Raw genomic sequence first — 12,184 nt, 5'->3', positions numbered from 1 at the left:
AGGAAAGACAGATGTGTACAGCACTTGTTAACACAATTCAAAATTTTGCATGTAATTACTAATGCTCTTAAAACTTAAATAAAGTCTCTACAAGAAGGGAGTGTGTGTGTGTGTGTGTGCGCGCACGCATGAGTGCGTACACAAGATAAAGCTTTACAGTCCTGCCCAATAAACACTCTATCAGAGAGAGCCTAACAACAAATAGTGCTTTAAAAGAAGTCTAGTAATTAGACCATGGCTTAACATATTACCAGATAACTACTAGCCAGGGGCCAATATAAAAAATGAGGTGAGGAGTCCACCAGCAAAGTTTACCATCCTGTAGCAGAACTACGCTGAGAAGATACTGTACGGAACTCCCACCCTAAGCCACAACTTCTCTGCTGGAAAGAACCAGGTGGTGGGAGCTCATTCTGTTGGATGTTCCATAGATCTGTTAGTTGTGGATGTCTGATCAATTCAAAGCTCTCTCCCAGCATCCTCCCCTGGCTGAGGAATGGGAAGAAGAGCAGGTTGTCACTTTACCGCTCTCAACCCAGACTCACATGTAGGGCAAAAAAAGTTCCCATGGGATCAACGCAGGCCTGGTAATGATTTGGTACAGAGCAAACACTAGTGGAAAAGAAAAAAAATAGTTCCTTTACATTCACATTTGTCATAAGAAAAAATGTTAACTACAGAAGGCCAGAATCACAAAAGACATATACAGAAATGAAAAATTTAAAAGAGTGGAGTACATGAAAATACATAATTCACAACACAAGCAAACTCAGAAAGTATTAAAGCAAACTTGTACTCTTATTGCTCTACATGGTTCTTGTATCAATTCTGTTTTTCTGAGATAATTCCACAAAAGAACTGACCTGAAAAGACAAACAAAAAACCAAATCTAACGCTTGTAGCAGTAACAGTTCTGCTGATAGGCAGAACTATTTATTGGCACTCTGGTGAAAATACTTGCAAAAGGTGTATAACACTAGTATGAACCACAGAAGGGACGTCATGCTGTGATCATCACTCTCTGGTTCTTAACAATTTGCATTTTTTAAAATCCCCTTTTTAGTGTCTTAGAGGCAATTTCACTTGCTGTGTACACAACAGCAGTACCGTATTTACAAGAAACAGAGTAAAACTTGAAAACAGCACTAAAAACAAAGCTTCTAAGTCGGCAATGCGGTGCACAAAAGCTGACCTCTACTTCCATGCAGAGCCCCGTTGATATCAATGGTGTTCTGCACAGCTTCAGGGTCTATCTAAATAGAGTAACTTGCAAGACTGGGGCTTAAATGTCAAAATTTTCACTCATTTGAAAAATAAGTGAAATCAATTTTACTTTACACATTAATTTTAGACAGACAGATAGATAGATAGACAGATAGACAGACAGACATTCTCTTTTCAGGTCACCTTCTATTTGTCCTTCTACTTCTGCCTGGGTTCGCCCCTTAGCCAAAACATACATCATTCCATGATGCTGATCACCACAAGGGGAGCAGGTTTCTTGCTAAGCAATGTCTCTCCTAATGTTTCAGAGATGGCCAACCAACAAAGTGCAACAATGTAAATAAATAAATATCAATAATAATAATACCCAGCTGTTATGTAGACCACAAAAACTGCCTCACAGATGGCAATTTTAAATTGCTCAAAATATTTTAAAAGAATGTTACACATTTAAACCTATGTGAATGCATACATATAGATAATATTTTATAACGTTTTGAATACTTTAAACATAGTTCACACAGTGGGATGTATACCTGATCACAAAGCTTATGCACAAGCCCAGAAAAGCCACTCCATCAGATAAAATGTCATTATTGTAGCAATATTAAAACAAGGGCTTGAAAAAATTGATTGACATCTACTGCCAGAGACTGACCCAAAATTCTCCCTCAACCAGTGAGCTGCAGGGAAAACATCCTGGCCAGTACAGCCACTCATAGCTGAGAAGAGGAAGGGTGCTAGGATTCCTGCCAGCAAATCTGGGGACTCCATTATTCATAATATAGTAGAACCTCAGAGTTACAAACATCTCAGGAACGGAAGTTGTTCGTAACTCTGAAATGTTTGTAACACTGAACAAAACATTATGGTTGTTCATTCAAAAGTTTACAAATGAATGTTGACTTAATACAGCTTTGAAACTTTACTATGCAGAAGAAATATTCTGCTTTAACCATTTAATGTATGTGAAACAAGAACAGAAACCGTTTTTTTATCTTGTCAAATCTTGTATTTAACCTTTCGCTCTCATTTTTTTAGTAGTTTACATTTTTTATTTATTTATTTTTTGTCTCTGCTGCTGCCTGATTGCATACTTCCAGCTCCAAATGAGGCATGTGATTGACTGGTCCGTTTGTAACTCTGGTGTTTGTAACTCTGAGGTTCTACTATATCCTCTGATGAGTAGTACTGAAATGTGCAGATGACTCTTCCATACAGCCATCCCTCCTCTGGCTGATAGGAGAAGAGGGAAGAGTCTCTAATACTCTACTCCAGGGGTTGGCAACCTTCAGCACACAGTCCATCAGGGTAATCCATTGGCAGGCTGCGAGCCATTTTGTTTACATTGACCATCTGCAGGCATGACACCCTGCAGTTCCCAGCCAATGGCCGTGGTTCGCTGTTCCCAGCCAATGGGAGCTGCAGGAAGTGGCTGGCTGCTGCAGGGGGCCCATGCCTGCAGAGGATCAAAATGTCTCGTGGCCTGCCAGTGGATTACCCTGATGGGCTGTGTGCTGAAGGCTGCCAACTCCTGCTCTACTCCTTCCACGGTCTCCTGGTTGTTCCCTCCATGAATATCCCTATTGTCTGTTTCTGCTCATCATAGCTTTCCAAATCACCTGCACAGTGAAACTAAACAAATTTTTTTTCCATCTCCACTTCTTCCCACCTTCTGACAGCAGCAACAAAATGGACCCGAGTCTTATCATTTTCAATCTGTTGATCCTTAGGAAAGCTATGAGGTAGGAGCAAAGGCTAGAGTTCTCAAGAAAACAGCACTACTACACTGGTTCTCATGTGGAAGATTTTCTTTGCAACCATACAGACTAGGAACTTTTTTAAATGAATGGTTAGGGTTCAGCTAGTGAATATGTCCTCCATGCTATTGGTAAGCAGGATTTTTCAAACCCTAGTAGTATCCAGAAACCTAATTTAGAACTTCATAGGTTCTACACTTCAAAGACTTGCAGAACTTATAAATTTTGTTCTATACAGGAAAGGGGAAATAATCCATGGTATTAATAACTGACTTTTCCATGCTACTTTGAGGGGGGTTATTTTATTTATTTATTTTTAAGATTTTTGGACCCATCCACTTGTATTTTGGACTCCTCCTACAACTGCTGCTGTCAACAGCATTTTGTATCCAGCCAAGCAATTTTCATCGCTCTTTCTGAGGAAGAAACTACTAAATTGGAAATGTTAAGCAGACAGTTATGCACATCAATAACAATACACAAATGAGTAGCCCTGTTTAATTTAACAGGACTACTCACTTCCCTGAGTATTTATAGGGTCGGGGTCTTAGGGCTAAACCTTCTCCTATTGAAGTCAATTAAAAAGACTCAAATTAACTTTAATGGGACTTCAGGTTGCCCAAGAGCTCATAGAAACAACCCATTATTTTGCAATAGAATGCAAGAATTCAAAGAGGCCAGACAGGCCACAAATGCTGTTGAAAGTGGCAGCCAAGCTTCTATAGGGAGCTGTTCAAGCAGTCTCATTTTCTCCTTTGACTCACATGGGTGACATGGCTAAGCAGTGCTCTGCAGACAGCAGTGTCTTTTACTTTCACTTTTAAGAGCCAAATTAGAAGCATTTAGTAAGTCATGGTTTCAGTTGTAGAAATGAAAGTATTTCCAAAGACCGCATGACTTGTAGATGAGCAGAGAAAGAATTTGACAAAGTTAGCTAGGAAAGGGAAACAAAACAAAAACCACTGAAGGTATTCCGTTGCCATACGCTTGTAATGCGCAGACTCACACAAATACACATGTGAATAACTTTACTCACACGATTAATTGCTTCTACTAACACAAGTTATTTTCACACTTAAGTGTTTGTAGGATTGTACCTCAAACTTTCAGCATTGTATTGAAAATGAATTAGTATAACTGTATTTATTTACTTTTCACATTTCTGTTGGTATTGTTATTGAGTTGAGAACTGCAAACAGCCCTCAGCAAAATGGCTCAAATACTATATAAGTCATGTCCATGACTAAAAAGTTATTTGGCCCTAGATTTGATCTGTGACCTGAACGTCAGGAGGTATTAATGATCCCTGCTCAAGAAAGCTACAAGCCTCCAATTTTTGTTGATAAATTTGCTAAAAATAATCTATGAGGATGAAGTCCATTAAAAGAAATAATTTCTACAATTACTGGAATATACCCAATCATTGGACAGAAAGAGGCGCTAGTGTATGACTTAAAGAAGTCTAAATATGAAAAAATATTAGGAAAAGTGCAAGGAGGAATAAAGGACCCATAGGCCCCATCTACTCTCTGAAAATACATGTTGCTGACCATAACTGACAGCAACACCTTGCCTGGCTTCAATTAGTGCTGAAAAGAGTTCACTTGCTCATGTAGATGGAGTCAAATCGTTTTCAACCCTACCACAGAAAGCAGAACATTATCTCTATCATGCTTTTAATCAGGAGGGTGAATCAGCTTCCTCCTCCAGCCACACCACCAGTCAAACCGCTTCAGCAATGGGTCATTCTCCTAGTGTCCTAACATGCAAGGAGGGCTAGGAACTGGTGAAGTGTTTGCCCCTGTGTGTTGTCACCCTGTCTCAGGCAAAGCTGGCGTGGCTCCCATGTTTTTACAGGAGAGGTGCGTAGTGACTATCCACACGTGCAAGCAACACGGTCGTGCTGCCTCGGTGAAGGAGGCAGGAGCTAACTCCCCCCCCCCATCCCCGTCTCCGTCCCCCCAGCGCAGCGCGGGGCTTCAGCCCGCCCAGTGGGGGAGCCCGAGCGGGGTTAGGGGCCCTCGCGGCCCTGGCAGCGTGGGGAAAGGAGCTGCTGCTCTGTCCCCGGGGCGCCTGAAAGCAGCGCCGCCCCGAGGGAACCTGTCCGGCCCGGGGAGCCTTTGCCGCGGTCGGTCCCCCTCGCCCCGGCCAGGAGGGCGCAGCGCGGGAGGCCGCAGAGGCCAGGCAGGCGGCAGTTACCTGGGCGCGGGCTGCGTCTCAGCGGCGGAGGCGGCTGCGGGTTCCTTCTCCCCGGGCCCAGATGCCGCAGGCGGGAGGTAGAGAGGGAGTCTCCGGGCGGCCGCCAGAGGGAGCCCGCGCTGCAGCCAGCGCCGAGCGCCGGCCCGTAGGTGGGAGGGGGGCTCTCGAAGGGAGGAGAAGGGACCCGGGCCAGGCAGCTGGAGAGGCCTTAGGTCCATGGGTGAATAATGCCCCTTGCAAACCGGCGCGCTCCACACAAACTTAGAAGCTTTGCCCCGCCGGCGCTTTTGCTTATGCATTTTTACTTGATCTGCCTGCCCCAGCCTGGGGCAGTTTTTGGCATGCACATGCATTTATCTCATCGCCCTGTACAGTAACGGAGCACTTTTTGGCAGGAGCATTTTGTGACCAGGCTAGTAGCTATATATATTTTTTAATAATGACCTTGAAAAAATCTCCCCTGTGTGTAGCTTGGAACAGCCCACTGTTCTCACCATACTACTGTTTTCAAGTCTCCGTGATATTTACATTACTAATAGATCTGATTTTTTCTTGATTTTTCCAATCCCTTGGGAATTTCTGCTGAAGAATGTGAGTGATGCAGACAATGGATGTAAATGATGTTGGCACACAGTCCATCTCCCTGCACTGGGATTTAGGTCCTGATCCTGCAGTTAAATTCACATAGTTGAAACCTTGCAGCTGTGCAGTCGTATTGACTTAACTGATTGGAATCTCACTCAAAAAGGAATTTAAATGTAAGGGTGCAAAGTGATTAAGAAGAGTTATTAGAGACCTGGTACAACTGTTCCTGATTTGAGGGACTGGAAAATAGGAAATAAAATGTTTGGTCAAATGCTGCCTTCACTTATTCTGATGCAAATTACTGACTCAAGATTTATAAGTAATTTCAAAATTATGGAGACTTATAATAGCAATATGGAGATCAGATAAGAAGATGCTTTATTTCACTATTGAAGGGAAAAGCAAACTTTTTCTAAAGGTTGTCTTCTTGACCACGTTGATTTGCAGCCACTGTGAACACAGAACTCATACTGATTTAAATGGCTGCTCCAAACACAATACAGAATTGAGCTTTAAAAGACAGAGCATGATACATCTCTCTCCAGATTATTCAGAATTTAGTTTTCTTTTTATTAAATGTAATTTTATATATATCATAGATCCTTTTGATTCATTTTAAACATTCTCCTCCATCATGTACTGATCTGATTCTGTCAGTGTCTCTTCCCTTTATGCTTACCTCTCAGTTCTCAGAAGGGTCTCATCCTATTTCACCTTTCCTAACTCCACTTGACCACTATGTGGAGACACCATCATCATGGCAAATCCTAAAGGGATCCAGCCTTCTTGCAGATTCAGGGCCACCTGGATCATGTCTGGCTATGTGCTTAGGCTGTATATTCAGTTTATGGCCATCACCAGCAATTTTATTGCACCACTGAAGCTTCTGGCACCCATGTGATCCCCAGTTGTGTAGCTGCACTCCCTGACACTTTGGAATTTGTTGGTCTTCCATTATAATATGTCTATACGGAGAAAGCCACCAAAACTTGAAGACATAATCTTAAAAAAGCATTGTCAGGTTTAACATTATTATTTTTACAGAGCCATAGTACTTTATGGACAAACACAAATGACAGCACCCTGCCCAAAGCAGCTTACAATGTATGGTCCCAATTATCCATATGCTGAATTTTACACACACTACTACTAAAAATTAAGTACATGCATGCATGATCAGGGCCTAAGTTTGTATGGTCCCAATTATCCATATGCTGAATTTTACACACATCACTACTAAAAATTAAGTACATGCATGCATGATCAGGGCCTAAGTTTTGATGTTAAGATCACGGATTGACGTGGACAAAAGTGTGCAGGGAAATGTATATATATTACAAAACTGTATATGTAAAAACTAAACAAAACCCAACGCGTGTCGACAGTGGTGGGAAAACTAGTAGATCACCCCTTCCCTCCTTGCCATCCAGGAACAGCGAGCTACAATCTTTTTGCACGTGCACTTGCCATGTGACTTCAATGAAAAATCCCCACCCTAGGAGAACTTGCGGGAGGCAGTAAGTTCCTGCAGTACCCACTGACTGCCCCCTTCCTTTGCTTTCCCATCGCTACCCCCGCCCCTCTTCTCCCGTTTCCCAGCGAAAGCGCTCGCCCCTCCCCCGCCTCTTCCTTCCCCTTCCCACAGGAGGAAGAGAGAAGGAACACAGAGCGTCCCTGCCCTGTGACCTACGGAGTGACGTAACCCGAACGACGAGACTAGACCCGAATTTCCAGGGGTTACTGTTTGTGTCGCTCTTGCTCCGCGGGCGCTTCCGTTACAGCCGTTGGGCGCGGCTGTGGGGGCAATAACCGCACGGAGTCGCACCGCGAGCGGCGAGGCCGCTTCCGCGGGATGCTGCGGGGTTGGGCAGCTGGTTCGGGCTGGAGCGGGCGGCGGGAGCAGAAGCCGCCGCCGAAGGGGCAGCAAGCACTGGGGAGCGGAGCGAAGCGCAGGGGCGCCGAGAGGGAGGAGGAGGCGCGGCGGCGGCGGGCGGGACCCGGCCGTGCGGAGCCGGAGGAGGTGGATGCAGATCCGCTCCTCAGCCAGGCAAAGAGACTCGGCAGTGAGTGTCCTGCCGCGGCCCGCAGGGAGCCGCCTCCTCCCGGTCGCGGGGCTGCTGCTCTGCGGGGACTCTGCCCAGGCCTAGCCCGGCCCGGCTCGGCAGTCCCCATTTACCCTCTCCCCCGGCACTTCCGCCCTAACACCATTTCCCGCCCCCCACAGATCCACCACCCCCAGACTGCCTCCCCTAGAACGCTGACAAGTTACCTTATCTCTGCCCCCACACACACCAGCCCTGACAGCTACCCTCCCCACAGATGCTGATCCCTTTCCCCTGTATTGATTAGGGAGAGGGATAGCTCAGTGGTTTGAGCACTGGCCTGCTAAACCCAGTGTTGGGAGTTCAGTCGTTGAGGGAGTGATTTGGGATTGGTCCGGCTTGAGCAGGGGGTTGGACTAGATGATCTCCTGAGGTGCTTCCAACCCTAATAATCTATGATTCTATCTGGTCCTGCAACCCGAATACCTACCCCCTCTCCTGAACACAGTTTTTATTATTCATCCCCATGGGACTTGCTCTCCTGCCTTCACACCCTCCCTGAGTCTCACCTAGAGCGTCACAGGACTGGTTAAAGCTCTAAAAAGGTGTTTGGGGAAAATAATACACCATATTGTAACCCTCTAGGGATAGGAGAACTTCCTGCAGGGGTGGTGGAAATAGAAATATCTTAATAAATAAATAAGGTCAGCTGACGGGGGGTATCTTAGAGTTTATCGGCACACAAAAATTGTCTCACTTTTATTAAAGTGGCACAATCCTCTCTAAGTGTTGATGCAGTAATACAGATATAAAGATCTCTTATACTTGGTTAACTTGTTACCATAAGGAAAGCAGAGTAAGCTATAGCAGTAAGTCACTTTTTTACAAGTATAAGGAGGGTTTTACTAATGTGACTAATTCAGTTTAAAAAAAAAACAGTGCCTTGACTGAAATAGTTATACCAGTACAATAACTGGGTGTAGGCCTGACAAAAAGGTGCTTCTTTAAAAATCATGTTATCCCTTAGGCTCTATTAGACTATAGGAAAAGGTGTCTTTTTAAAAATCCAGGTAATGTAGTTGTTGAAAACCACTCAACACCAGATAAGTCTAGTTTAATACCTTTAACTTGATTTTAGCAGGTCAAGTTATAGCATAAATGGGACCCATAACTTGACCTGTTAAAATCAGCTAAAGCTATTAAACTGTGTCTACACTGGCATTAAGTGGGGTTTTGGTTGAGTTGAAGTGGCTTGTTTGAGTTAACTCTGGTGAACAAACATCTTTTTCCTAGTCAAGACATCGTAACATCTAGTGTAGACACCATGATATGAAAGGGGTCACCAGTAAAAAAGTTTGAGACATGCTGCTTTTAACAACATGTTTAAAGCAGCATGTCTCAAACTTTTTTACTGGTGACCCCTTTCATATCACAAGCCTCTGAGTGCAATCCCCCTAATAAATTAAACACCCTTTTAAATATATTTAACACCATTATAAATGCTGGAGGCAAGCAGGGTTTGAGGTGGAAGTTGATAGCTCAGAACCCCCCATGTACTGACCTTGTGACCCTCTGAGGGATCATGACCCCCCAGTTTGAGAACCCCTGGTTTAAAGGAAGGAGCATGATTTACAATATCACCAGCAAACAATTTTAAAGGTGTCACATTGTCTATGCTAGCTGCTAAGTGGGGTTTCAAGTCATGTAAGCTCTTTAATCCTCAGGATTTACCTTTCGAGAGACTCCAATCATCTCTTTCACTTGTCTAGGCTTTGCAAATCATGTATGAATTACATTATGTGATAGAATTGTGATATAGGTTTATGATATGTACCCAGCTGACATGCATTGTTCTGCATTTTACAAATTTGGACCTCTTCTGTATCTCTTTCACCTTAACCAGGATTTTCAAGAGATATCCATGCAAATAAAGTTAGAAGCTGAAAATGAGGTGTCATTCTATAGTCTCAACTCCAAGTTTCAGTGTTTTGGATGTCAATAATTTAGTTATAAAAACAGTGACAATAGAATGTGTATGAGCGAAGTGTTCTTAACAGTTCTGTGATGTCACTGTGCACTGTTCAAGGGACACCACCAAATTTGAAATCATGGCACAGCTTTTAAAAAAAATAGCAGTTTTGGATATGAACCTTACCCCCAAAGTTCCAGTGGCACATTACCCTACTTTTTAAATGTGGTTATTTCCACTGTTGCTATGAGAGACTGACTATATAGACTGCTCTCTGAAGTAAAAATAGACTGAAAATATTTTTTTAAAGTATTCTCTCTAATCTTTCAGTTATAGTGAGCTTTGTTACAAATAATAAGCTGTTTTCATCAGACAGAGGTGTGGCTAGATTGATAGTTTTCCTTTAAACACCTATTGTATTCGCCTAGTTGGTGGGAGAAGTGATGTGTGCATAGAAAATAATATAGTGTAGTTTGTAAAGTACAATAAAATTTTTGCATGAAAAGTTTTGTATAGTACACAAAACTATGACATTTTATTTTATTGACATGTCCTCTGAATAAGTAAGGCTATTAACAGATAACATTTGAGAGGTTTGCTTTCCTGTACCACTTTGACTGGATAAAACACAGAAGGCTCTATTCCCCATTAAATTGGTTGTGGTGGGGAAGCATTGTCAAAGAGCAGGGTTCACAGTGTCCTCTGAAACTTTAGAATTAGTCTGATCTCCTTTAGAACCCATTTCTACAGCTAACCCCCATTTAACAATAATGATTTGTTCCTAGATTTCATGTGTTTTGCTTGGGCTTTGTGAACTGCATTGTGCCTACAGTAGTGTAGCTGTCTTGATTGGTTGTTCTGGTATAGCTGAGTCCTAATAGGTAGATGGCTTTGAATACCAAGACTAAGGGTTTGAGTTTTCAATGGAAGAAAATTGGTAGCCAGTGGAAGCACAGATATGGGGCTGATGTTCTTGTGATGGCCTGCTGTATTGCAGATTATTATATTTTCTAAAAGAGCTGTAGCCTCTCTACTGCTGCTACCTTCAGACCCAAATTTAGTGAATATAATAATTGAGTGACCAGATCTTTGGGAGCAAAGTTGTGCAGTAATCTGAAAGTGGAATAAAAGACATTTTTCATCACTGATTCTGTGTGGCTTTCTCGGCTATTATCAAAAACCTGAGGCTTTGTACTACTTTGACAGTTGGAGGGGTTGGTGCCTTTGATGGAAGGAGGACAGTGAGCCAGCTAATTCTGGTGTATAAATTCTGACTTGCATTACTTCTGTCTTGGCCAAAATGAATTTTAGTTGATTATTACTAGGCACTGACACCTGTTTGATGTTGGTTGTATCTGTGGCAAAGGAGACTGCTAGATGTTGGGACTGGGTAGCAGGGTCAGGATCACTCATTAAATTGCCCTGTTCTGTTCACTCCTTGTGAAGCATCTAGCACTGGCCACTGTTGGAAGACAGGATACTAGGCTAGATGAATCACCGGTCTGACCCAATATGGTCATTCTTATGTCCTTATGAGATGTACTGCTGCGTGTTATGAGTATATTGTTACTAGTAAACTCTAGTGTCTCATTAGACATCTCAGAGAGGTAATGTAGATATTAAACAGAACAACAGAGATCCATTCAGCAGTTGAAGGTTTCTGGGGAAAAACGTAATTGCACATTAGCCCTCTCTGGGTTCTGTTGGAGGAATAAATGAAGTCATTGTAATGCTATTCTGTCTACTCCAGGCATGTCTACTTATGTAAGTGGGTCAGTAGCACATTTTGATAGATTGTCATAACTTGTGGAGAGGTTCAGTAATGTTAAATAGATAGCAATCGTGTGTGTCCTATCTAATTTGGCTCTTATGTTGCATTGATAGCCATAGTGTCTAAACATCCTTCCTGGGATGGATGAGAGTTTATTTTTACATCCATTGTCATGAGGAAAGTCCCATTTAGTTCCTATACACATCACAGTTTGAATCCTAATTGTGAAGCACCCAGGGTAACAGATACCATGTGCTAGATCTTTGTTGTCACTGCTTTCTCGGTGGCTTTTCTTAGGAATGGAGGTTAGACAAAGGAAAGTGTTTGGAGAGGTCATCTTCATTGAGTGTGTTTTTTTGAAAATTGGATGGACTAGTGAATATTTCACGAGCGTTAGCAGTGTCATTTCTCAGAAGGAGTTGATGATGTCCATTAGTAGCAGACATCGGTCTTTGGTGGTTTTCACCAGCGAAAAAGGGACAAGGATCTGTTTCACATTATTCTTAAAAACTTTTAGCAATTTATATGTGATTAACATCTGGGTTAGGCAATATCATCTAGTTCAGAGTCCAGCTCACTCTTCCTGTTCTTCTTAACTTTTCGTGTCAGGATAAGCAAAACAGCCCACTGTTTT

The 12,184-nt window shown here is 42.8% G+C and overlaps 2 protein-coding genes across 7 annotated transcripts in view; one reads left to right on the top strand and one right to left on the bottom strand.

The window, feature by feature from the left end:
• Window positions 1–5,281, bottom strand: part of CTPS2 (CTP synthase 2) — a 177,107-nt gene extending 171,826 nt beyond the window's left edge. For all 6 annotated transcript variants that reach the window (XM_075060326.1, XM_075060330.1, XM_075060336.1 and 3 more), the window contains exon 1: window positions 5,184–5,281. The gene's annotated coding sequence lies outside the window, so the exon portion shown is untranslated. The remainder of the gene's footprint in view (window positions 1–5,183) is intronic.
• A 2,276-nt stretch (window positions 5,282–7,557) lies between these two features.
• Window positions 7,558–12,184, top strand: part of SYAP1 (synapse associated protein 1) — a 38,847-nt gene continuing 34,220 nt past the window's right edge. Inside the window, exon 1 of the mRNA XM_032774311.2 lies at window positions 7,558–7,831. Coding sequence (XP_032630202.2) covers window positions 7,621–7,831 — 211 coding nt within the window. The 5' untranslated portion in view covers window positions 7,558–7,620. The remainder of the gene's footprint in view (window positions 7,832–12,184) is intronic.

The sequence above is a fragment of the Chelonoidis abingdonii genome, chromosome 1 (assembly GCF_003597395.2).
Source record: "Chelonoidis abingdonii isolate Lonesome George chromosome 1, CheloAbing_2.0, whole genome shotgun sequence".
Lineage (NCBI taxonomy): Eukaryota > Metazoa > Chordata > Testudines > Testudinidae > Chelonoidis > Chelonoidis abingdonii.
The sequence above is the reverse complement of the archived record's forward strand: the minus strand, read 5'-3'. Positions and strand labels throughout refer to the sequence as shown.